Source organism: Salmo trutta, chromosome 33 (assembly GCF_901001165.1).
Source record: "Salmo trutta chromosome 33, fSalTru1.1, whole genome shotgun sequence".
In the NCBI taxonomy this organism is placed as follows: Eukaryota; Metazoa; Chordata; class Actinopteri; order Salmoniformes; family Salmonidae; genus Salmo; species Salmo trutta.
In genome coordinates, this window is record NC_042989.1 from 30,906,997 (window position 1) to 30,934,645 (window position 27,649).

General features: G+C 44.7%; 1 protein-coding gene across 6 annotated transcripts in view; it reads left to right on the forward strand.

Moving 5' to 3' along the window:
- Nucleotides 1-27,649, forward strand: part of LOC115172831 (kinase D-interacting substrate of 220 kDa B) — a 97,330-nt gene that overhangs the window by 33,623 nt on the left and 36,058 nt on the right. For all 6 annotated transcript variants that reach the window (XM_029730620.1, XM_029730623.1, XM_029730625.1 and 3 more), the window contains exons 12-23: nucleotides 1,743-1,920; nucleotides 2,212-2,376; nucleotides 2,832-3,011; nucleotides 3,410-3,575; nucleotides 3,761-3,912; nucleotides 5,159-5,259; nucleotides 5,406-5,591; nucleotides 5,812-5,952; nucleotides 9,095-9,335; nucleotides 9,686-9,774; nucleotides 11,975-12,119; nucleotides 12,503-12,665. In XM_029730620.1, the coding sequence (XP_029586480.1) occupies nucleotides 1,743-1,920; nucleotides 2,212-2,376; nucleotides 2,832-3,011; nucleotides 3,410-3,575; nucleotides 3,761-3,912; nucleotides 5,159-5,259; nucleotides 5,406-5,591; nucleotides 5,812-5,952; nucleotides 9,095-9,335; nucleotides 9,686-9,774; nucleotides 11,975-12,119; nucleotides 12,503-12,665 (1,907 nt within the window). The remainder of the gene's footprint in view (nucleotides 1-1,742; nucleotides 1,921-2,211; nucleotides 2,377-2,831; nucleotides 3,012-3,409; nucleotides 3,576-3,760; nucleotides 3,913-5,158; nucleotides 5,260-5,405; nucleotides 5,592-5,811; nucleotides 5,953-9,094; nucleotides 9,336-9,685; nucleotides 9,775-11,974; nucleotides 12,120-12,502; nucleotides 12,666-27,649) is intronic.

A 27,649-nucleotide genomic window follows, 5' to 3' on the forward strand; every position in this document is an offset into this window, starting at 1 on the left:
ATCTCTACTATAATCATCTCTACTCTACTCATCTCTACTCTACTCTAATTATCTCTACTCTACTCTACTCTACTCTACTCATCTCTACTCTACTCTACTCTAATTATCTCTACTCATCTCTACTATAATCATCTCTACTCTACTCATCTCTACTCTACTCTACTCATCTCTACTATAATCATCTCTACTCTACTCATTTCTACTCATCTCTACTCATCTCTACTCATCTCTACTCTACTCTACTCATCTCTACTCTACTCATCTCTACTCTACTCATCTCTACTCTACTCATCTCTACTCATCTCTACTCATCTCTACTCTACTCATCTCTACTCATCTCTACTCATCTCTACTCTACTCATCTCTACTCTACTCATCTCTACTCTACTCATCTCTACTTTACTCATCTCTACTCATCTCTACTCTACTCATCTCTACTCTACTCATCTCTACTCATCTCTACTCTACTCATCTCTACTCTACTCATCTCTACTCTACTCTAATCATCTCTACTCTACTCATCTCTACTCTACTCTACTCATCTCTACTCTACTCATCTCTACTCTACTCATCTCTACTCTACTCATCTCTACTCTACTCATCTCTACTCATCTCTACTCTACTCTACTCATCTCTACTCATCTCTACTCTACTCATCTCTACTCTACTCATCTCTACTCTACTCTACTCTACTCATCTCTACTCTACTCATCTCTACTATAATCATCTCTACTCTACTCATCTCTACTCTACTCTAATTATCTCTACTCTACTCTACTCTACTCTACTCATCTCTACTCTACTCTAATTATCTCTACTCATCTCTACTATAATCATCTCTACTCTACTCATCTCTACTCTACTCTACTCATCTCTACTATAATCATCTCTACTCTACTCATCTCTACTCATCTCTACTCTACTCATCTCTACTCTACTCATCTCTACTCTACTCATCTCTACTCTACTCATCTCTACTCTAATCATCTCTACTCTAATCATCTCTACTCTACTCATCTCTACTCATCTCTACTCATCTCTACTCATCTCTACTCTACTCATCTCTACTCATCTCTACTCATCTCTACTCTACTCATCTCTACTCTACTCATCTCTACTCTACTCATCTCTACTTTACTCATCTCTACTCATCTCTACTCTACTCATCTCTACTCTACTCATCTCTACTCTACTCATCTCTACTCTACTCATCTCTACTCTACTCATCTCTACTCATCTCTACTCTACTCATCTCTACTCTACTCATCTCTACTCTACTCTAATCATCTCTACTCTACTCATCTCTTCTCTACTCTACTCATCTCTACTCTACTATAATCATCTCTACTCTACTCATCTCTACTCTACTCTACTCATCTCTACTCTACTCATCTCTACTCTACTCATCTCTACTCTACTCATCTCTACTCATCTCTACTCTACTCATCTCTACTCTACTCTACTCTACTCTAATCATCTCTACTATAATCATCTCTACTCATCTCTACTCTAATCATCTCTACTCTACTCTAATCATCTCTACTCTAATCATCTCTAATCATCTCTAATCATCTCTACTCATCTCTACTCATCTCTACTCTACTCATCTCTACTCATCTCTACTCATCTCTAATCATCTCTACTCTAATCATCTCTACTCTACTCATCTCTACTCATCTCTACTCATCTCTACTCTAATCATCTCTACTCTACTTTACTCATCTCTCTCTCCCCGTGTCCAGAAAGGAGACACAGCCCTTCACATTGCCATCAGAGGGCGGAGCCGCAAGCTGGCTGAGCTCCTCCTGAGGAATCCTAAAGATGGCCGCCTGCTCTACCGCCCCAACAAGGCCGGCGAGACGCCTTACAACATTGACTGCACCCACCAGAAAAGCATCCTCACCCAGATATTTGGAGCCAGTGAGAAATGATACTTTATCATGAAGACATGCATATTAAAACAGATATAGTTAACAAGTACTCTAGTGTTGAATTTGAACCTGTTATTATGAAAGAAAAATGTAACAAAGAAAATATAACATTCAACTACTATTATTTAAGTCACCTGTTAACATGAATCATTACTCTGAAGGTTTAGCTCGCTCACTCTTATTTTGGATAAATTGTGGTATTTATCAAGTTATGACCACTCACACTCTCCCCCTCTTTCTCTCTCTCTCTCTCTCTCCCCCCCGTTCCCTTATCTGTCAGAGCACCTGTCTCCTTCTGAGTCTGATGGTGACATGCTGGGGTATGATCTGTACAGCAGTGCCCTAGCAGACATTCTCAGTGAGCCCACCATGCAGCCTCCTATCTGTGTGGGCCTGTACGCCCAGTGGGGTAGCGGCAAGTCCTTCCTGCTCAAGAAACTGGAGGGTAAGAGGACCACCAGGAACACCACTGAGGCTGTTTTTGACTGTTTTGTTTCAGCTGAAGTGTCTCGAAGCGCGCTCATGTAAAAATAGTAAAATACTACTACAACAGCAAAATCAATCTCAAAGTGAACATGTCAGCCTATTTAGTAAAGTTCTGGACCTTACCTGTACAATGTGTTTCATTTTTACTCAGTCCCAGTTCTCTGCCTTAGTGCCTCATGTGTAGGTCTCTGTGTTAGGCAGGACCAGCTAAAGGCCCTGACTCATTTGTAGGTCTCTGTGTTAGGCAGGACCAGCTAAAGGCCCTGACTCATTTGTAGGTCCCTGTGTTAGGCAGGACCAGCTAAAGGCCCTGACTCATTTGTAGGTCTCTGTGTTAGGCAGGACCAGCTAAAGGCCCTGACTCATTTGCAGTTGCCTATTCTTCTGTGTAACCTACTTCCCCCCCTCCTACAGATGAGATGAAGAATTTTGCGGGCCAGCAGATTGAACCTCTGTTCCAGTTCTCCTGGCTGGTGGTGTTCCTCACGCTGCTGCTGTGTGGCTCTGTAGCTCTGGTCCTGGGCTTCACAGTCACCCACCGCCTGGCCATCGCCGTCTCCCTCAGCCTCCTCGCCCTGCTCTACGTCTTCTTTGGTGAGAAACACTACAATAGAATGGAGCGGAAAACGATAATATTTTGTAGAGTAGAGATGTTTATAGAGTAGAATAGAATGGAGAGGAAGAGAATAGTATACAATAGAATACCTGGGTGTTCTGCAGTTAGGGAAAGTTGCACGCATTATATCACTAGAGGGCGCCATTGGTCTGTTAGTTTTGAGCAGCTGTACAGTGTTTCATTAAATAAAACTACATTTTTAAGGTTCTTGCCACTGGATGTCAACGTAGGTGGGTGAAAGTCTGATGGTCAATCAGAAATATGATGTATTCTTCTCTCTCTCTCTCTCTCTCTCTCTCTCTCTCTCTCTCTCTCTCTCTCTCTCTCTCTCTCTCTCTCTCTCTCTCTCTCTCTCTCTCTCTCTCTCTCTCTCCAGTGTTGGTGTACTATGGGGGTCATCGTGAGGGGGAGAACTGGAACTGGGCGTGGGTCCTCAGTACCCGTCTGGCCCGTCAGGTGGGCTACCTGGAGTTGCTTCTTAAACTCATGTTCGTCAACCCCCCCGAGCTGCCTGAGCAGACCACCCGCGCCCTGCCTGTCAGGTAATACACATACAGGACACACAGATGAACACACACACACACACATATATATTTACATTTAAGTCATTTAGCAGACGCTCTTATCCAGAGCGACTTACAAATTGGTGCATTCAATATATATAAACACTTACACCTTAATTGTGTACAGCCTTGAATAGAAAACGTATTTTCCTTGTGTGTGTCAGGTTCCTGTTCACAGACTACAACCGTCTGTCCAGTGTGGGAGGAGAGACGTCTATGGCAGAGATGATAGCCACTCTGTCTGACGCCTGTGAGAGGGAGTTTGGCTTCATGGCCACCCGCCTCTTCAGAGTGTTCAAGAACGAGGAGAACGAAGGTACCTTATGTGTCCACTTTGGATATCCTTTAGAATCTTGTCTTATTACCTGTCTCTTATACGGTGTACTTCCTGTACACTCAAATCAAAATCAAATCAAACTTTATTTGTCACATGCGCCAAATACAAGCCCTTAACCAACAATGCAGTTCAAGAAATAGAGTTAAGGAAATATTTACTAAATAAAGTAAAAAATAAAATAACACAATAACAATGCTTTATACAGGGGGTAACCGTACTGAGTCAATGTGCAGGGGTACAGGTCATTTGTACATGTAGGTAGGGGTAACAGTACTGAGTCAATGTGCAGGGGTACAGGTCATTTGTACATGTAGGTAGGGGTAACAGTACTGAGTCAATGTGCAGGGGTACAGGTCATTTGTACATGTAGGTAGGGGTAACAGTACTGAGTCAATGTGCAGGGGTACAGGTCATTTGTACATGTAGGTAGGGGTAAAGGGACTAGGTAGAGTACAGGTTAGTTAAGGTAATTTGTACATGTAGGTAGGGGTAAAGAGACTAGGTAGGGTACAGGTTAGTTAAGGTCATTTGTACATGTAGGTAGGGGTAAAGAGACTAGGTAGAGAACAGGTTAGTTAAGGTCATTTGTACATGTAGGTAGGGTACAGGTTAGTTAAGGTCATTTGTACATGTAGGTAGGGGTAAAGAGACTAGGTAGGGCACAGTCAGTGTTAATGTGGCTGTCATTGGCCTCCTGTCTGTCTACAGGAAGGGTGTAGTTATTTCCCTATAATGGATAGGGCTGTGACAATTTTTTTATTTATTTTTGTTTAATTTATCCTTTTATTTAACTAGGGAAGTCAGTTAACTGCCTTGTTCAGGGGCAGAACGACAGATTTTTACCTTGTCAGCTCAGGGATTCGATCCAGCAACCTTTCGGTTACTGGCCCAACGCTCTAACTACTAGGCTACCTGCCACCCCGATACCAGTATTGCAATATTTTTTCCATGGTAAAATGTAAACACGAAGCAGACCAAACTCTATAGTCCTTTAAAAACCTGCTGTATGTAAAATATTGTGTGCTATAGCTTGGAATGTAAATGTAACTCTGGATGACAACATAATGAAGTTTGTTTCCACTATTAGGGCAGTTTTCATAAAGAGTTTAATCCGCTTCGTGTTTCGTTTCCTTGCCACGATACTAATGAGTATTGCGATGCTGGTATCGTCCAGGCCCTAATAATGCACACTCTTTCATGCATTATCGCTTGCATAACCCCACAGGTAAGAAGTGGAAGAAGACGTGCTGCGTGCCCAGCTTCATGCTGTTTGTCGTGACTCTGGGCTGCCTGATCACCGCCATGGCACTGCTGGCCATCTTCAAGGTACCTACACACACACACACACACCATGTCCAGTATGTGCAGTACTGTGTGTGACTTGGGTCTGTGTATGATTCCCCTGTACATAAAAAGTCATAATAATTGAAAACGACTTTTTAAAAGTGGAACTTGTTTATTTTGTTATGAAGGTGCAGCATGACAACCTGACGGTGAATGCGGTGCTGATCGCCATGGCCAGCGTGGTGGGCCTGGCCCTCCTGTTGAACTGCAGGACCTGGTGGCAGGTGGCCGACTCCGTCCTCAACTCTCAGAGGAAGAGGCTGCACAGTGCTGCCAACAAGATGCACAAGCTCAAGAGCGAGGGCTTCATGAAGGTAGTGTAAACAGTCATATTATTTCTACTGGGGCAGTCTCACTCCTCAGATGTTTGGTTACATGATAATGTTAGACACTTAAAAGCTCAATGTTTTAAAAAAATGATATAAACTGTGTTTTTATTTAGATGTAATCATATGTCTGTATGTCTATTGAATATAATATGTAGTGTGTACTGATTGATGAAGTGTGTGTGTGTGTTTGGTTTCTCCATGCCAGGTGTTGAAGCAGGAGGTGGAGCTGATGTCAAAGATGGCCAAGACCATCGACGGTTTCACCCAGAACCAGACCCGCATGACGGTCATCATCGACGGCCTAGACGCTTGCGAGCAGGACAAAGTGCTGCAGATGCTCGACACGGTGTGTGTGTGTAACATGCTGACCAAACCGTACGTGCGTCTTCGTCCGCGTATGCCATCGTGCGCAAGTTGATTTTGTTCACCCACGCCAGACGCGATCAGGACACGCAGGTTGAAATATCAGAACAAACTCTGAACCAATTCTATTCATTTGGGGACAGGTCGAAAAGCATTAAACATTTATGGCAATTTAGCTAGCTAGCTTGCTGTTGCTAGCTAATTTGTCCTGGGATACAAACATTGGGTTGCTATTTTACCTGAAATACACAAGGTCCTCTACTCCGACAATTAATCCACAGATAAAACGGTCAACCAAACTCGTCATCTCCCCTCCTTCCTTCAGGCTTCTTTTTCTTCTTTGGACTTTATATGGCGGTTGGCAACCAACTTTAAGGTGCATTACCACTACCAACTGCACTGGAGTGTGGACCTCAGTTCATCTTTCAATCACCCACGTGGGTATATGCTCCTAAACACCAATGAGGAGATGGCACGTGGGTATATGCTCCTAAACACCAATGAGGAGATGGCACGTGGGTATATGCTCCTAAACACCAATGAGGAGATGGCACGTGGGTATATGCTCCTAAACACCAATGAGGAGATGGCACGTGGGTATATGCTCCTAAACACCAATGAGGAGATGGCACGTGGGTATATGCTCCTAAACACCAATGAGGAGATGGGAGAGGCAGGACTTGGTGCGCGTTGAGCGTCACAAATAGAACCAAGTTGTATTTCAACGACTGGCCACGCAGACGCTCACGAGCAGTGTGGGGGCAATGATTGAATAACATGTATGTGTACATTTATTTTGCAACGCTTGCGGACAGTGTGGTCAGCATGTAAGTGTGTGTGCCTGTGCTGTGTGTGTCTGTTTGTAACAATGGCTACATTACAAAACACACATGACCTCTTACCACCCAGGGTTTAGACATTACCCATAACCACCTGGGTTTAAGTCATTACCCATAACCACCCTGGGTTAAAGGTGCAACACATAGGATTTTTTTATTACATTTTTGCATTGTAGTTTCAGAAAATGTCCATAATAAATCTGCAGTAATAGTGGAATGGTAGTGTTTCAGAGTATTATTTAGTTGCCAGTGTTGTGATTGGCTGCTATTTTCACCTATTGATTTCTCCCGCCAAAGCGGCATCTGCTGTCAAAATGGGAAAGCTGTTTTGACTTTGTTTGTGTTATCTAGTGGAAATTGCTATGTCGTTTTCTACACTGTTCGCTCAATTTAAATTTGTGTGAGAAAACAAGCAATGAATAATGTAGGGAATCATTGTCCCATCTAAATCGCTGTGAAATATCTTGCAATTCACCTAGCACTAGGCTGCATTTAAAACAAATCGCCCCTCTCCCCCACATCCCATTTCCCCGTAAGATGGTGGAGACTCGAGCTTGAGCTGTTTGCTTTCCGTTTTGGTCCACCAGCTTCAAACAGCTGTAAAAACGATATTTGCTGTTATAATACAACAATTCCCTACACTAGTCAGTGCTTGTTTTCTCACATAAATTGAGCAAACAGTGTAGAATTTTTTGCAACTAGGAAATGACAGGGCAATTTCCACTAGATAACACAGCCATAAAGTCAGAACAACTTTCCCATCTTGACAACCGATACAGCTCCGGCAGGAGAAATCAGTAGGTGAATATCACAGCCAATCACAACACTGGCAGGTAAGTAATAATGTGAAACACTACCATTCCACTATTACTACAGATATATGAAATTACAATGCATAAATTCAAGAAAATATCCTGTGTGTAGTACCTTTAAGTCATTACCCATAACCACCCAGGGTTAATTTATTACCCATAACCACCCAGGGTTAAGTCATTACTCATAACTACCCACTGTTAAGTCATTACCCATAACCACCCAGGGTTAAGTCATTACCCATGACTCATTGGTAATTAATCATTGGCACCAAAGTCAAACTCATGCGGAAAAGTTCCTATAGTGTCGTAAAATAAGATATTACCACGATTTACCTTTCAAAGCCTCTTTCACAAAGTACAAATAGTATTGACTATGGACACAAAGCACATATACAGTAGCCATCCCCTTTAACGCTCTGCCCCTTTAAAGGCTCCACTTAGTTCAAATTCCTCTTTCCAGCTGGAGTAATAGAATTTTCTCCGGCTAAATGTTATTATTTGGGGACAAGTAATCCCCCTAGTAGTTTGACAGCCTCCTGTGCGCTAATGAAATCTTCTGTGCGAACGAACCAGCGCCTCCTTCCCAGCTAACTCTCAAAAGCCCCATTTGTGGCACAAATTAATCAATGAGATGCTCTTAAATTCTCATCTTTTTGTTTCTCATTTATATACGAATATTAGCAAATGTAATTTTTCGGTGAACTAAATATTTTTCCATTTGTTATTGCAGATAGATAGATGTATGATATAACAGCGCTATATTCATATAATGAGTACATGGATATGAATATGAGGGGTTGGAAGAGGTACAGAACGAGTGAGGATCAGCTATAAGTGAATTACAGGGACAAACTCAGTATAATCAGGTAGTTGTTTGGTTGCGCCCGCCCGAGGGTGGTCACTGCAGCTAATAGACTGTAAATAAAGCACAGATCAGGATCCTGTGACACTTGGACGACGTCTCTCATCATCAGCTTGGAAAGTCCCGCTGTGTGTGTACTGTCCTCCATCAGGTCTCACCACATTCATTTAGAGAGACTAGTAGTAGGGAGTCCCCCCAGCGGAATTGTTGTTGCATGCTCCTTAAGAAACAAAATGTGATTAACAGAAATGTGATCAACAGAAGCCCACAAACTAACAAGAAACTACAAATGATGGCAGCAGTTGACAGATTTTAAGAAGTTGATGTCGAGTAGTTTTTACCAGTCGTGTGTACGAATACACTAATAGGACACCACAAACCTGACACACAAGGTTCATGCTCAGTGGATTTCAGGCTTTTATCATTCCAAACACCACAGATGAGCACTGTAGTGAATGCACCCAGGATCAGTTTAAACTTTTACATTATAATGAATAAGATTATATGGTCAGATGAGGACCTGATCCTAGATGAGCACTCCTACTCTGCGAGGCTTTGTGGATATGGGTCCTGGTCATAAATCCTCTTGCTATTCCCCTCCTCCACCAGGTGAGGGTGCTGTTCTCCAAAGGCCCCTTCATCTCTATTTTCGCCAGCGACCCCCACATCATCATCAAGGCCATCAACCAGAACCTGAACAGCGTGCTCAGGGACTCCAACATCAACGGCCACGACTACATGAGGAACATCGTCCACCTGCCTGTCTTTCTCAACAGCCGAGGCCTTAGCACCACCAGGAAGCTGTGCGTGGCCGACCCCACTCCCAACGGAGACCTGGTCAACCCTGAGGGTACGCAGACATATGCATAGGCAGGCCTGCAGGAATGCACACACACACACACACAAAAGCCTGTATGCATAAACCCACATAGGTCAGTGTTTCTTAATCCTGGTCCTGGGGACCCAAAGGGGTGCACATTTTTACACACACACACACAATCACTATGGGTTTCATGGGGTTACGGCTCTAACATTCTATCTTGCTATGATTGAGCAGGAAATAGGAATCATATAATGTGTTCACTGAATAGGTTGATACTTTATATCAGGTGTTGTGATGAGACCTCCTTGATTGTCCTAATTCTCTTTCTTTCTCTCCCTCTCCACTCCTTCTCTCCTTTTCCACTCCTCTCTTCACAGGATGGCATGAGGAGATGGACAGGAAGCTGTCCTCGAACAGTCTGGGGGATCAGGCCAAGTTTGGCAGCAAGACGGCCCTCAACCGCAGAGTAAGCTCTTCTAGCCATCCACCACTCTCTCCCCTATCTCTCTATCCATGCCCAGGCTGGACCAGGCTCTACCTGCACAGGTCCTGCAGAGGCCTCTACCTGCAGAGTTCTGGCACAAAGACAAGTGATTCAACAAGGAGCATGAGGAGATTGGTCGTCTGTCCTGGCAATGAAAGCTCAGTGAAATACCTCAGACCTCTGAAGTGGTACAGAAGTTTATTTTCTCATAGACACAGATGGAGAAGACTAACATAGAAAGGGTGAGATGATCCACCAAATCCCACAGGCACGGGGGTCTAGCTAGCTTCCTCCAGCGTTGTGGGGAACATAGCAGAGAGGGATGGAGGAGGTCGGGAGCAAACAAGCCAGTGTCTGTGTCTTCGTTGTGGAGGAGCCTCTGATGCAATGTCTGTTTATCCTTCCTGCTGCGACGCCACACTGCCTAATGGCAGGGAGGAGCAGCAGTGGGTCCCGGTGACAAAACACTGGCACCCGCGGCTGCCGGTGGGAGGCTAAGTGGCTCTGCCTCCTTCCCTTTGCGAGGACCCCATTTTGTTTGTTTGTTTGGGCGCCGGGTTTATTTTCTTCTTTTTTTTGTTATTTTATTTGGGTCCTTTTTTATTTCGGCGCACGCTTCTTTTTGTTGGCCCTCTCGTTGGTTGCCAGGAAGCAGTGAGGGGCTCTCTTTACAAGAGGAGCTAAAAAGGATTGAAGGAAGGAGGATGGAGGGAGAACAAAAGCTTTCTGTCTCTCAGCTGCTTAATTGCAGAGTTGTGGATCTTTAGTCGAGTTGATCTTTACAAGATGGCAGGGGAGGCGAGTTGTGGATCTTTAGCCGAGTCTATCTTTACAAGATGTCATGGGAGGCAGGCGAGGCCAGCTCAGGCTTGTAAACAATATGGGGTCTCGGCTCTGGCCTGATGTGAACAAAGTTAGCTTGATGTGAACAAAGTAAGTTTGCTTGTTTGGAGGAAAGATTCCAAATATCACAGTGGCTTTTCATGATCAAAATTCAACAATTGCTCCTGATAGTTTTTTTCTGAATAACCAGACTAACAATAAAACTATAATACTATTAACTTTCACCAATCATTTTCCATTTTTGAGCATGTCCAAAACATCTAAGTTAAGATCAAAGGAGAACTAATCACTCTCCTCCTTACTGATCCAATACTGACTCATTACTGGCCATACACTATCTCTCTACCGGTGAGGTCGAAGTCAGCTTGGTGATGGTGATGTTCTGAAGGCTTATGACCAGAGGAGCTTTCTCCTCTTGTTACCACTGCTGTACTGTTCACCAATCAGTTCCTATTGTGGTCCTGCAGAGACAACATTCCACACGTTTTGGATTTAGAGAAAATCCAGATAAGAGGTGATATGTAGCCTCATAGTTTAATGAACCACACGCACAACACTGTGTGGATGTCACGCCTCCTACCGCTCTGGTCTACTAACCACCGGTCCTGGCAACCATCATTACACACTCCAGGACTTCATCATCACCCTGATTACTCTCCCTTTATTTAGCCCTCAGTTACTTCAGTCTTCAGGCACTATTGGTTTTGTTTACGTTCAGTACGCTTCTCCTGTTTTGATTATCTTCATGTTTCTTATGATTAAACTCACCTTCTACACCTGCTTCCTGACTCCCTGCGTATACGTTACAGTGGACCCCAAGAAGTGCAGCTGTTGTTATTATAACAGCTAGTGGGGATCCAAATACACGTTTGTCTGAATGTGTAAGGAAAGTTACTCTGTCTTACTGTGGACAAGATGAGCAAAACAGTCGTCTCCTATCTGATGGCTCTATGTCAGTAGCACACAGTGCATTTCTGTGTCCAACAAGGGACATTCCCAGTTGATTGGGCTCAGTAACAGATGCCCTTGTGTGTTGGATGGGTGGAGTGGTGAAATAAGGAAGGATGGAGAAAGTGTAGGAAGGAGAATTAGACTAGAGGTCACACACATGGTCACATGGTATACTGCACAGGGTGATGATGCCATCATGAGATGGTCACCCACTCGGTCACAGGGTCACTTAAAACGTTGAGCATAGGACAGGTTGAACAAGGTCAACTGTAATTATATAAATGTGCCACAGACTAAATAAACACTACGGATTGTGGAAAGACCAAGGGTATTTACAAATAGTATAAAGATAGTCTTTAGGCTAATCTGAGGTCTCCTCTGTGTGTAGGACACATACCGCAGGAGGCAGATTCAGAGGACCGTCACCAGACAGATGTCCTTTGACCTGACCAAGCTGCTGGTCACTGAGGACTGGTTCAGTGACATCAGCCCCCAGACCATGAGGAGGCTGCTCAACATCGTCTCTGTCACAGGTAATATATGCCATTCAGCCGACATATGGGTGGTCTCGGGAATCAAACCCACAATCCTGGCGGTGCAAGCTCCATGCTCTACCAACTGAGCCATACAGGTAACACATCTCCTATTAGATGACCTATGACCTTTATATTACCCAAGGGCGGAGGGGTGTCCTACCAGCATGGCACTTATAAGCGTTATTAGTCGCTTAGGGGTGGCCAACCTTCTTGGTGTGCATGATTTTGTTCTAGCCCTGCTCTAACACAATGTCTTCAGCTAATCATGGTAGTCCTGATGAGCCACTGATTAGTAGAATTGGGTGTGTTACAGCAGGGCAGAGTCCCTCTACTCGTAGAGAAACTGTCGCTGACTTTTCATTTGGGTGTGATATGTCCAGGTCGTCTGCTGAGGGCCAATCATATCATCTTTAACTGGGACCGTCTGGCGTCATGGATCAACATGACGGAGGAGTGGCCCTACAGGACCTCCTGGCTCATCCTCTTCCTGGAGGAGACTGACGGCATCTCAGACCAGGTCACCCTGAAGACCATCTACGAGAGGTACGTACACACACACACATCTGCACTGAAACAAGCACGCATGCACAGGCAGACACACACAAGCAGACGTTTAAGACTATTTCTGAAATGTTCCTTTTCCACCACACACACACACGCCAGCGTTTCCAGACGTTTGAAAAATTGACCGGACCCATATGCATTGGGTGTCCACCCACCGTGCTTACTAGTCTATGTCAATCTATTATCCCCCATAGTACAAAAGTGTACCTATTCTATTGGTCAGCTTGTCGTTCTGTACGAGAAAGGAATGAGCTATTCCTAACAAACGCTGGGACAGTTGTTGGACTATAGATCCCAAATTCATACAACCAGTAGGCCTAAGCTACATATCTTTTTTTAAACAATGAGTCTGATGCAACAGATCAGAACGTTTAGCTTCCAGTGTTGATAAACTATTATTTCTTCACATATAAGCGCAGCAATGCGCACAAGGTAGCGTTCCATAATGCAATTTGCGGAAAAATACCATTGTCAAAATTACACCGCACATGTAAGCGGTTTCATGAGACAGATGAAAATATCTGTCTAAAGATGCAACAACTAGCATGGGTTGCTAATATGACTAGGATTGTGCTTTTTGGCTACTGGACAATGAAAGAAAGTTTATTTGAAAACCAGTAGAAAAAATCATATTGACCAGTAGAGGGCAGCAGAGGATCTTCATATCCACTTCAACCACCACACCATTTAGTAATACAGACAACCGAAGGTTTCTCTGAACACCACTAGACTGTATTTCCACCTTGTATTCGAATCACGTAGCTGAATGCATTGAAATAAGAAGCATATCATTATTAATATGTTGATTGAAATGATAAAGTGTATGAAGCACAGCCAGTGACTGGTTAACGAGGCATGAGAGTGTGGACAAGGGGAAGGGAATCAGCACATAGTCTGAGTCATTAGGGTTGGAGCTGTTCTGCATCAATAGCTGCCCTTTAAAGGTTGCACTCTGCCACTCTGTCACAATACACTAGCGCCCAGGACTCCTGGGGCGCTGAAGTGTCACCGGCACTCAGTGTCACACAGTCATCACCACTCCCCCTCCATCCCCATCCTTCACTGAGCTTCTGGTCAAATAAATGGCTCTGGACAAATATATATGAGGCAGCGCATCTAAAGGACAGTTCAGGAAGGCCTCCTTGCTGCAGCAGACAAAGGTGCTCCACAACAGTGACAAAAATCCAACAAAAGGGCTTACCAAAACAAAACTTCCAAAAGGACTAATTCGAGGCAGAGGAGTTGGAGCACTCAAAAAACAAGGCAGACATACATTTCTTATTTGCTCACTTTAGTCCATTGTTCAGGATGAGTGCAGGTGACTGACGTTTCGACATCAAGCTGACGTCTTCCTCAGAGTGTAATAGACTTGTGCTGTATAATACACTTGTGCTTTAGAAGGACTCCTAAGCAAAGAGTTTGACCTGCAGGTATCATCTAAAATGGCCATGTTAGGCTATCCTCCCTCCATCAATGCACTGTCTGTTTCCAAAACGTGACTGCCGCTGCGTATGAAATGGCCACTGCAATGGCAATAAGTGATGAAAGGAAGCACCAAACCAACTTGGACACCACGCTGAGCCAAGCGGCCCTTATCTGGAGAGATCTCCCACTGATCAGACTTTCTCCCTCTCTTCCTCACTTTCTCTTTCTCCCTCTCACTTTCTCCCTCTCACTTTCTCCCTCTCACTTTCTCCCTCTCACTTTCTCCCTCTCTCTTTCTCCCTCTCTCTTTCTCCCTCTCTTTCTCCCTCTCACTTTCTCTCTCTTTCTCCCTCTCACTTTCTCTCTCTTTCTCCCTCTCACTTTCTCTCTCTTTCTCCCTCTCACTTTCTCTCTCTTTCTCCCTCTCACTTTCTCTCTCTTTCTCCCTCTCACTTTCTCTCTCTTTCTCCCTCTCTCTTTCTCCCTCTCACTTTCTCCCTCTCTTTCTCCCTCTCACTTTCTCTCTCTTTCTCCCTCTCTCTTTCTCCCTCTCTCTTTCTCCCTCTCTCTTTCTCCCTCTCACTTTCTCCCTCTCTTTCTCCCTCTCACTTTCTCTCTCTTTCTCCCTCTCTCTCTTTCTCTCCCTCTTTTTCTTCCTCTCCCCGAAGCGCCTCTTCTAAATCGACGCGTCATGTAGGCTCCCATTCTCTTTTTATAGCCGGGTGAGTCACACTCCTTGTCTTTCTTGATGGTCGTTTGCCTCACTTCAACCTCAGGCCCCTGTCTCCTTGGAGGACCAGATAGCTGCTTCTTGTTTTTACGGTGGCATTGTGGTCAGGTCAACACGGCGTCCTCTCTCTCAACCAAAACTCAGCACCCCTTTGCTATCTCCTCTTCTGCTCAACCGCCAATTAGATAATTGTTCACGGCATAATCAAATAAACTATCTTTACTGCTATCTTTACCCCTCATGAAGGGTTTGTCAGTTTTCATTGGAGTGTAACATGACTAGGGAGAGGTTGATGGGGGGAGGTGTGATGCTCAGTGGTCTACACTAGAGCGCTTCATTTCCCCAAAGCGTCTAATAAGTGAATAGATTACTGCTGAAGTGTATGTGGGGTGAGTTAACTCCTCATAGGTCAACTGTCATTCCACATCTCAGTCATAAGGCAGAGTGGTGCTCTCTCTCTCTCTGCAGAGTGCTCTCTCTCTCTCTCTCTGCAGAGTGCTCTCTCTCTCTCTCTCTGCAGAGTGCTCTCTCTCTCTCTCTCTGCAGAGTGCTCTCTCTCTCTCTCTCTGCAGAGTGCTCTCTCTCTCTCTCTCTGCAGAGTGCTCTCTCTCTCTCTCTCTGCAGAGTGGTGCTCTCTCTCTCTCTCTCTGCAGAGTGGTGCTCTCTCTCTCTCTCTCTGCAGAGTGGTGCTCTCTCTCTCTCTCTCTCTCTCTGCAGAGTGGTGCTCTCTCTCTCTCTCTCTCTCTGCAGAGTGGTGCTCTCTCTCTCTCTCTCTCTCTCTGCAGAGTGGTGCTCTCTCTCTCTCTCTCTCTCTCTCTGCAGAGTGGTGCTCTCTCTCTCTCTCTCTCTCTCTCTCTGCAGAGTGGTGCTCTCTCTCTCTCTCTCTCTCTCTCTCTCTCTCTCTCTCTGCAGAGTGGTGCTCTCTCTCTCTCTCTCTCTCTCTCTCTCTGCAGAGTGGTGCTCTCTCTCTCTCTCTCTCTCTGCAGAGTGGTGCTCTCTCTCTCTCTCTCTGCAGAGTGCTCTCTCTCTCTAAGGTTTATTGCAGCCCATGTAGGCCACAGAGAGCAGCATGTCGTTGGAAGACAGTGATGTGATATACACCGAGTGCACAAAACATTAGGAACACCTGCTCTTTTCATGACATAGACTGACCAGGTGAATGCAGGTGAAAGCTATGATCCCTTATTGATGTCACTTGTTAAATCCACATCAGTGTAGATGAAGAGGAGGAGACAGGCTAAAGAAGGATTTTTAAGCCTTGAGACAATTGAGACATGGATTGTGTATGTGTGCCATTCAGACGGTGAATGGGCAAGACAAAATATTTAAGTGCCTTTGAACGGAGTATGGTAGTTGGTTCCAGGCGTACCGGTTTGAGTGTGTCAAGAACCACAACTGCTGGATTTCACACTCAACATTTTCCTGTGTGTATCAAGAATGGTCCACTACCCAAAGGACATCTAGTCAACTTGACACAACTGTGGGAAGCATTGGAGTCAACATGGGCCAACATCCCTGTGGAATGCTTTTATCACCTTGTAAAGTCCATGACCTGACGGATTGAGTGTTCTAAGGGCAAAAGGGGGGTGTAACTCAATATTAGGAAGGTGTTCCTAATGCTTGTTACACTCAGTGTATTTTATAGTCTTATTAGTATATTAGCTATATAGCCTAGTCATGTTCTTCTGTGTAACTGTCACAATGTCCTTTTGCAAAAAATATGCAGCAGAATTATTCTTTCTCAGTAACAGGTTTATGTAAACGTAGCATGTCGGACTTCTCAGACACATGCTTTCTGCTTTCCTGTTATCACATCAACAGGCTATCAAAATAGTTAAAAGCCCCAAACCACAGTCTCACACAGATACACACACTCACACACACAGCAACGGCCAACATATTTGTCTCACTTGCGAGCCAGTGTACAGTGCCTGCCTAACGCACTTATGGAAAGTGTTTCTGAGAATTCCTGTATTTATAGCTGTCAGGTTTACTATTTCAATCAAGATGGCATATTATTGTTGTTTTGCTCAAATTGAATTAGAGTCTTGAGAGTCTGTGAGTTGTGGTGTAAAAGGCTCTAAGCAGCCTTCTCATTTGAGTTTTTAATAGAGATGTGAATCAGGGTCCCTCTGGTCGTTGTACTGATGAATAACTGCTGCTGGGTTCTGTTTTGGGTTTTTCTCAGACCAGGAATACATATCTTCAGATCAGTACTCGAGAGTGGTATGTTATGTTCAGCATCGCACCAAAAAAGCACGCTTCCGGAAAGCAGCAAATGGAAACTATTTTGGCGATCACAAAAGAACACGAATAGAGATTTCCGGCTGTCGGTATCCGGGATCTGTGGGGAAGTTTGAGCCCAGTCAGATCCTCAGGGAGTCTATTTCAGGAGCTCCAATTGGATTTTTAGCTTGAAAAGTGTTGTTTGGTCAGTCCTTCAAGCCAGAGCCGGGTCCTGGGTCTGCTCTGACATCTGGTGCCCTGTCTGTGCCAGGATGCCCCTGCAGTACCCGCACAGGCCTGGCTCAGTACCTGAGCCCCCCGTCTCCCGGTGCCCTCCACACACACCTCCAAGCCTCCAAACTCTCACATAGGAGCAGTGCGGCACGGGAACATATGTCACCCCCTGCTCCTCTGAGGGTCACTGTAATTAATCAGACTCTGAGACACGAGCAAGGCACTTTCATTCGCGCGCGCACACACACACACACACACACATACACACACACACACATACACACACAGCCCCTCACTGGAAACAGAAGGCCAGGAATGCGTGTCAAGCACCAAAAATAATTTTCTCAACTACTCTATAAAGCCTTGGCCCATATGTCTCTCCATGGCTCGTTCTGTCTCTCACAACATCACACTATTCAAAAGCTGTATTCAGTTTCTGGGTTAAGTCAAACCAATAGTTCCTTTGCACTGAGAACATGTTTCAATACATTTCTGCATTTATTTCTTATTATTACACATAGGAAACATTGTTTTTACTAATTCAATGAATTATACTGAACAAAAATACAATTTCTAAGATTTTACTGAGTTACAGTTCATATAAGGAAATCAGTCAATTGAAATAAATTCATTAGGCTCTAATCTATGGATTTCACATGACTGGGCAGGGGTGCAGCCATGGGTGGGCCTGGGAGGGCGTAGGCCCACCCACTGGGGAGCCAGGCCCAGCCAATCAGAATGAGTTTTCCCCACAAAAGGGCTTTATTTCAGACAGAAATACTCCTCATTACTCCCCCCCCCCCCTCAGACAATCTTGCAGGTGAAGTAACCAGATGTGGAGGTCCTGGGCTGGTGTGGTTACACCTGGTCTGCGGTTTTGAGGCCAGTTGGGCTTCTGCCAAATTCTCTAGTCAGCATGCCAATTGCACGCTCCTTCAAAACTTGAGACATCTGTGGCATTGTGACAAAACTGCACATTTTAAAGTGGCCTTTTATTGTCCCCAGCACAAGGTGCACCTGTGTAATGAACATGCTGTTTAATCCACTTCTTGATATGCCACACCTGTCAGCTGGATGGATTATCTTGGCAATGGAGAAATGCTCACTAACAGGGATGTAAACAAATTTGTGCACAAACTTTGAGAGAAATAAGCTTTTTGTGCGTATGGATTTTTTTGTTTAATGTTTAATTTCAGCTCATGAGACATGGGACCAACACATGTTGCGTTTATATTTTTGTTCAGTGTAGATTACAACATCCCAGTACAAGAACAATGTTTCTTAAACTTCCAGCTAGGCGTTATTGCTTGGCCAGAGGCCTCCATCACTAAGTTGTCCCTAGCTACTCTCTTTAGCAGGAAGGTATTTAACTCTGATGCTTTCGTCTATATGTTCTGCTCTCTCTGAATCTGCCGCTGTAACGATCCTCCCCTCCCTCATTGATCCAGCGAACAATTGGCCTCTCAGAGACATGCCCGGATCCAGGCATTCAAGCGATTCTCTGAGCGCTTCAAAACTTTTAACTAATGACACTTGAAATGAATACGGGCAAGGCAATTTGGGCTAATTAGGAAGCCTCTTCTCCCAAGTACTGAAACATTAAGATGACATACTGTTCATTCGGGATTACTTTAATTGGGACAATTATTGTAATTTCGTCGCAATTACGTGTTGAGATAAAAGCGCTTTCTAAAGAGAATGTGTGTGATTCCCTTTATGTAAAATCCTAATAAGCTTCTAAATACTTGGCCACAAAAGAAGAGTAGCTTTTTTTTTCCTGGAACACTTTTGAACTTCGATGCCCTTGAATGTCTTTTTGCTTTTCTCCCTCGGTACGCTATTGTTAATACTATATTTCCATCACGTACACAATTTGTCTGTAAAATCTTGATTGCACTGCTAACAGTAGAAAACACTTTTCTCCCTGTCGCCTTTCCCTCAGAGGGATCCTTTTGTCCCTGAGCTAAATCCTTCAGGAGGCATTTTAGTGGAAAGAGTACTGTTGTAATTCAATAGCGCTGCCGTTATTTGCCAAGAGGCCCTAAAGCGCTCTAAATTATAAAGCTGCTGAAAAGCCATTTCCCAATAGAGTGTGGTCTATCTCTGATAGGGAGCTCTTTATTGAGTCCACACAGTGTCTGTGCCAAACCGTATGACCTCCAGATAGGGGAGATGGAGAGGGTGAAGGGACCTCTATACAGAGCTATTATGAAGTCTACAGGACTACAATTGTGGCTGATGTGAATACCACTTGTCAAGGTTAGGTGTCCTCATAAACCATGATTGTTGGCACGTTGACATAGCACTCTGACTATAGGTTCCAGCGACTACTGGGACTGGTGGGGGGGGGGATTTCATCATTTAGAAGTGATTCCCAGAGTATTGGTACAAGTGCTGAACAGAAAAGTGTACGAGCAGTGACCACTTTAATGCCCTATGCCCTGGTCGTTGCTGTGTCCAGTGTCCACCTGGTAGTAAAGCATGTTTTCTCTCAGGTGGGCTGAGAGTGTTGGTCAGTCCAGGTGGTGATGTTTCACTGAGGCGTACACTGCCCTCGCCTCTCATATGGACATGTTTTTCCAGTGGGAACAGCCCTGGACTGGTCCAGCACTACCCATCTGTTGTGTGTGTGAAGATGTGAGAAGCACCAGGGCCCGGGTGTGGGTGTGTTAGCTACACACATCCCTCAGGTGTTGGGCCGTTGTGACTAAGGGATGAATCAGCAGGAGTTAGACGAGCTCCACCAGGCTCCCACAGAGGAAACAAAATGTCCACAGAGTCTATGGCTCAAAATGTGAAGAAAATTCATAAAAGCAATTTAGTACAGAGCTGTGGTCGATGTCCACAGGCCCAACCTGTTGAGGTGAGTCCCTGATATGAGTGTTTGTTTTTGTGGAGATGAAGCGACACCGATGAAGCGGCACTAGGATGCCACATTTCCCTACCACTACATACTCTGGTACTTTTGTATACTTTTTAGCCAGTAGTTCTAAAAGTACTGCTGACGAGCCAAAAGTGGTCCCCGAAAATTGTCACACATATGCAGATATGCGCACCACGTCATTGCTCTCTCTCTTGCTCTGCTGTGTGTGCATCTTGCTAGCTGTCACTCAAATGGCGGGGCGGGGGGGGGGGGCTGAAGCTCATTGGCTAGAACTCGAATTGCTAGGGGGCTGGCCCACGTGGGGGAAAATGGTGCGGCACAGCTTCTAGAAAAACAGTCGCTTTCAAACTAGGGATTTCGTGGCTAATTGAGGTAAAACAGTAATTCTGCTCATAGAGTAGAGGATGCATGTATGAAGTACACATTGACACATCCAGCCCAAGGCAGGAGGTTTAAAAAGTACTTAGAAGTTGCCAAAGTTCCGGAGCATTTCTTTAATAGCTATGTGATGGAAAAGGGGTCTGTTATGTAGCATTCCTTGTTATTAAATCCACTTTGAGCCCTTTCATTATTTCATAAGTTGAACTTAATTAAACACTTTGAAACAAGAGATCAAGACTGTTTTCAGATTAAACAGTGTTTTCCACAAGCACATGGAGTAGCCAGCCAAATAGAAAAAGTAGCCAGCCAGGCTCCCCATTACTCCATAGTCAATGCTTTGATTAAATCAGTAGACCTACACTATATATAAAAAAGTATGTGGACACCCCTTCAAATTAGTGGATTTGGCTATTTCAGCCTCACCCGTTGCTGACAGGTGTATACAATCGAGCACACAGCCATGTAATCTACATAGACAAACATTGGCAGTGGAATTGCCTTATAGGATGCCACCTTTCCAACAAGTCAGTTTGTCAAATTTCAGCCCTGCTAGAGCTGCCCTGGTCAAATGTAAGTGCTGTTATTGTGAAGTGGAAACGTCTAGGAGCAACAACGGCTCAGCTGCGAAGTGGTAGGCCACAAAAGCTCACAGACCAGGACTGCCGAGTGCTGAAGCACGTAGCGTGTAAAAATCGTCTGTTCTCTGTTGCAACACTCACTACCGAGTTCCAAACTGCCTCTGGAAGCAACGTCAGCACAATAACTGTTCATTGGGAGTTGCAGTAAATGAGTTTCCGTGGCCGAGCAGCCACACACAAGACTAAGATCACCATGCGCAATGCTGTGTCGGCTGGAGTGGTGTAAAGCTCGCCGTCATTGGACTCTGGAGCAGTGGAAACGCGTTCTCTGAAGTGATGAATTATGCTTCCCCATCTGGCAGTCCGACGAACGAATTTGGGTTTGGCAGATGCCAGGAGAACGCTACCTGCCTGAATGCATAATGCCAACTAAGTTTTGTGGAGGAGTTATAATGGTCTGGGGCTGTTTTTCATGGTTCGGGCTAGGCCCCTTATTTCAAGTGAAGGGGAATCTTTATGCTACATGCTACAATGACATTCTAGTGCTTCCAACTGTGCTTCCAACTTTGTGGCAACTGTTTGGGGAAAGCCCTTTTCTTTTTTCTATTTTACCCCTTTTTCTCTTCAATTTCGTGGTATCCAGTTGGTAGTTACAGTCTTGTCTCATTGCTGCAACTCCTGTACGGACTCGGGAGAGGCGAAGGTCGAGAGCCGTGCGTCCTCCGAAACACAACCCAACCAAGCCGCACTGCTTCTTGACACAATGCCCACAACCCGGGAGCCAGCCGTACCAATGTGTCAGAGGTAACACTGTGCACCTGGCGACCATGTCAGCGTGTACTGCGCCCGGCCCACCACAGGAGTCGCTAGTGCGCAATGGGACAAGGACATCACTGCCAGCCAAACCCTCCCCTAACCCGGACGATGCTGGGCCAATTGTGCACCGCCCCATGGGTCTCCCGGTCGCGGCCGGCTGCAACAGAGCCTGGACTCGAACCCAGAATCTCTAGTGGCACAGCTAGCAATGCAATGCAGAGCCTTAGACCACTGCACCACTCGGGAGGCCCGGGGGAAAGCCCTTTTCTGTTTCAGCATGACAATGCCTCCATGCACAAAGCGAGGTTCATACAGAAATGGTTTGTCGATATCGATGTGGAAGAACTTGACTGGCCTGCACAGAGCCCTGACCTCAACCCCATCGGATAACTTTGGGATGAATTGGAACGCTGGCTGCGAGCCAGGCCTAATCACCCAACATCAGTGTCCGACCTCACTAATGCTCTTGTGGCTGAATGGAAGCAAGTCCCCGCAGCAATGTTCCAACATCTAGTGGAAAGCTTTCCTAGAAGAGTGGAGGCTGTTATAGCAGCAAAGGGGGGACCATCTCCATATTAATGCCCATGATTTTAGAATGAGCTGGTGTCCACACACTTTTTGGTCATGTTATCAGTATCTTTATATATCAGTATCTTTCAAAATACCATATAAATATAATTTTTGCTTTTAAAACAATACAATCTGTTTTCTTTTATCATATTTTGCACCAGAGTGAGGCTCTTTCTCCACTAGCCTAACTATTGTTCCTGCAGTGAGGAGGATTCACCATCTTCATCAAATGTTTTCATAATTTATCTGTAGATAATCGCCAAAAAGCCTACCATTACACAAAATGAGGGAGCCAAATGAACAGCTCTCTTACCGAAGCAATTCTGTAGGCTACTGAAGAGTAACTCACTTTAACATCACTGTCTGGCAAGTTCTGATGAACTTCATATCGAAAATACAAACGAGATCTTTAGTTGTCCCAATGTGATACCATAGATGTATAAGTACGTTGTATAATTTATGAATGGGAAGGATATATGAGATCGACTTTATTCAGTCAGTTCAACACCTTTAATAAACGAGTCCAGCTAGGGTTAGGGTTGGGGGTGTAAAATATATTAAGGTAAAATATTTGATGAAACATTGAATTTGGCTTTACTGCTATTAGCCCATGGAAATGCATCAAATAACAGCTTCATATGGATAAACAGATACTTCCTTTAGAATTTTTGGGGACTATGTTCTGAAGTGTCTGTCCTATATCTGAGAGCTATAACAAATATCAGGAAACAATTTGAAATGTATTTAACCCCTTATTTTAGGCACTAAACTATCTACATATATACTTCATGTACCTGTCTGCCTTGAGACTTGTCTTGTGAGGCTTGTAGATGTGGAAAACAACCGACATATACATGTTTGTGAGACACTCCATCGACGAGTAATACTGTATTCGTGTGTAGCCCAAACTGTTCAGACGCTACAGAAGTTGTCACATCGGATGGATCGACTTCAGACGAGTCCCCTGACGCAAAACGGAATACCACTGTGTTTGTGAGAGTCTCATCTTTCAACAGAGGGGCCAAACCGTTCGGACGCAATGTTTTCGTGAGAAGACCGATTTTCGGTATGTCTCATGGTCTGACAAACACCGCTCTAGATCTGCCACTTTTCACAGCAGATGAGGAAGGGTGACATCGGTGGATGCAGTGGATTGAGACACAGGAAATGACATGCAAAAAAAACACATGCAAAAACACCTGAATTCTCTAGTTTTAACTGACTGATTTGGATGGGAATTGTTTTATTATGCTAATTGGGTTTCCGCGGGGCCGCAGATATCGACTCTAGAGGGCTAAGAGAAACGTTCCAGAGAGACATCAACATGGCTACAGTAGACTAGAAATGTCAGGTGTCTTTTTTATAGCTTTCTTTTTGCAGACTATCAACAGTAGTCAGCATATTTCTAGAATGTTCACAATTGAAGGTTTACTTTTGTAAATCACTTTGCCTAAAATAAATAAGCTCAGTGAGTAGAACTTCTGAACAGCTTGCGTGTGCATCAACTTGTACTGCTCGCGGGAGTATGGTGGTGCTTGAATGAACGGCCAATCATATTGCTCAAATAGCATGACATTTACGAGTGTAGTCTTCAATGGTAGACTGCGACAGGGCAGGTAAATGTTGAACTGGAATGCAAAAATGCCCGTGAAAGTTGACTGATGAGATGCTCTGGCCCGGCACATGTTTTTACTGTCCCCGGGCGATCGTTAATGTCGGACTCTCCATAGGAAAGAAAAAAATATAAATGAATGTCACAGAAAACGATAGGTTAAGTGGATTTCGACTCATCGTTAACATACTATATGGGACGTGCAAATTCATGCTCTCTCCCTCCACGTAAAGAAATTAGACTACAACCACAGCTCACACAACACATACACCCAGGTACCTAGAGGCGTGACAGACATCACATCTATCAATAGATCGCTAGAAGATGCATATCATTCATTCTAGCGGGAGAGGGCTCAGCAGACTTTTTTTTCTGATTAGCGAGTTGAAAAGTGGCCTAGTTAATTTAAGTGGAAAAAGTACCCGGCTGAAAATGTGTCTGTAATCGGCTGTATAGCCAACAGTGATATAAAATGATGTAAATCAAGGAAAGACTATCAAAGACTAAATATCATAATCAGAACATAAGGAAACAAACTGCCTAGGTATATGTTGTGCTTATTTTTACCTGTGACTACACTGTGTGACTACACTGTTATCACTTTTGCTTTGTGTGCTATTGTGTATGCTAGTGTGTGGTGAGCCCATGAGCATTTGTGTGGGTGAGCGAGCATGTTTATGCTGGCGTCTGTCTCTCTGGATGTGCCTGTGGACATATCAGTGATCTCCCTCCCTCTCTATTGTGCCGTGAGTGGGAGAAGGTGGCAGGCGTATTATAAATAGAAGTGCTGGGCTGCCAGGGTCAGGGTGACTTCCTTGTCGCAGGGCATAGTGCACACTCAACCCCCTCAAACTTTGAGGTGGCACCCAGGCCCACAAAGGTCAAATGGGGGCAAGCAAGCATAGAGGAACGGATGGTCAATAGAGGTAAAGGTGTCTGTGGAGGAAAGCCTGGGCGTGAAAATGCCAACTCTTCTCAGAAGTCTTTTCTGGAAAGCCCTCGATCTGGTTTTAAACCTGAGCAATGAAAAAGAACGGGGTGTCTTTCATCACCACCATGTAAAAGCAGCTTCTTATTCTGACCATAGTTATGCAGCCACTGTATAGCTTAAGGATTTATCACATTTATCTGGTACAGAGTTCTTGGATGACGAGTTATACGTTTTTGTAAGAACTTGGAATCATTCTTGAGAACTAATTCTTGAGAATCCTGCTCTTAGCTGGCCCCTCTTTCTCCCTTTCCCAGACAGGAATGCGAATGGAGGCGAGGTGCAGAAATGAATCAGTGGTCATCCCCAAATAGAACCATCTCTCTCTCTCCCTTTGTGATTCTGTCTGACTCTTCACCAGGTCATCCTGTGTCTGAGGTATCTCCTCCTCAATGATGTTAGGATTACCTGTCGGGGCTGTTTTCATGTTTTTCTAGAAAATAACAAACTTTATTTACCTAGAAGGTTTACATGAATCACTCATGGGTCGTTTAGGACATGGGCTCGGTCTGGATGTTTGACTCATATACCGTCTCCATCCTGACACGCATCTAACACCCACATTGACTGACTTCTCAGCCACACTCAGCAGTGGACTGGAGTTCAAAATGTTCCCTTTTACATAAATCATCAAACTGGGCCCGGTTTCCTAATATCCTGTACAGGGTTTGTCAGGAATTGAGTTCATCTCCCTTGAATGAAGGGTTCAGCTAAGGTTTTTGAGGTCTGGAACGGGATGGTTTGTGTACAGATGAGTTTAATCATTTCAGAGAAACTCTAAATCCCAACCCCATTTCAGAGAGGCTGCAGCGTTTTTATCAGAGTGGTATGTTTCCTATTACGCTGCATTTCTCTGCGGTCCATTTCAAATGCAAAGGTCCGGCTTAGTACATAGGAATGGAATTACAGGCTTAAACTTTGACACGGATGTATATGAAAAGCAAATTCGCTTTTAATGTCCGCTGGCATAGCCGAGAGAAGACGAGACCCAAGCAAAGAACGCATAATTCTGTAAATAACTCTTGAGAATTCGGCCAAAGAAACAACGGTTTAAGTAGAGGAAAACATGGTGTCATCTCAAGTGAAAACATATTTGCTCACTGCTTTTGGGTAGCCAGGGCTTGGTAAGCTCCTCTTGCACAATAATACTCCACTCTGGAGTGTTGTCGCTACAAGGCCACGCTCCAGCCTGTCCGTCCGTTGGTTAGAGGCCTGTCCGTCCTTTCTAATTTGCCCGTCGGCCTGAGGAAAGCACCAAGGTCTGGGCTCACCATTGTGACTGACCACTGTTGTTCTCTTCACAGCCGAACATTCTTTCTCTTTATGGCCCTCCGAAAAACAAATGTGTGTTGGCATTTCGCTTCTCTCCGGGAACCTTTATGGAAATGCTTTGAGCCTCATTGTGGGGCATCCGCACGTGGTCCACACACAGAGGGTGGCTGTAAGCAAAGTCAAGTGGCACATTCAGCGCCTGCAGAGGGAGGAGAGAGGGGAGGAATTGAGGGAGAAATGTTCTCTTTCACGTCAGCTGCAGTATGTGGGAGTGTTGGAGGAGAAGAAAGGCTCGCTGAGCCAGCTTTGGGATCGATTAGCATTTGGAGAAGCCTAGAAACCTCACAAGCACTAGGCGCTGCAACACAGACAGTGAATACGAGCCTGTGCTTCTAACGCAAAATCCCATCAATGGGGCTATTGTGAGAAACCGGCTGCAGGATTCCTGATGTGCTTTATTTCACTGTCTACAGCCTTTTAAAAGTAACATGTTGGCTTCTGGACTCGCCAAAGTGCAATCCTCCAGCTTGTCAGTCTCATGAAAGATGGCCTGATAGGAGTGGCTTTTTTTGATTGCCTATCTCCCTCCACCAGTGTTAAAAGCTATTAACATCAATGACTTAATGTCAAGGCCAACCACTCTTCCTCAATTGACTGAAAATCTGTCTCTTGAAGTGTCCCTTTCACATATTTGGTAGCAGTTAAAAAGGTACTCTTCGTGCCACCGTTGGATGGTTAACATGTTGGATGGCGTTTTAATTTTTTGATTTAACCTTTATTTAACTAGGCAAGTCAGTTAAGAACAAATTCTTATTTTACAATGGCGGCCTACCCCGGTCAAACTATCCCCTCCTAACCCAGACAACGCTGGGCCAATTGTGCACCGCCCTATGGGACTTCCGATCATGGCCAGTTGTGATACAGCCCGGGATCGAATCAGGGTCTGTAGTGACCCCTCTAGCACTGAGATGCAGTGCCTTAGACCGCTGAGCCACTTGGGAGTGTTACACCAGATAATAAACCCATGCCATCATGTGAACCTGTCTGATTTCCCTGACCTGTGCTATTATCAGAACATGGCCACTGGTATGAAGAGGGATGACGTTTGGATGGCTCAGTCCCTTGTGGCTCATTGGTGGCTGCCAGCAGACAGTTCCGACGAGACAGCCTGGTGTGAATGAATGCTAGGAATGGGGTCTCGGTGCCACAGGGATAGATGCATTTACTTAGTCCATGCAGGCCCTTCT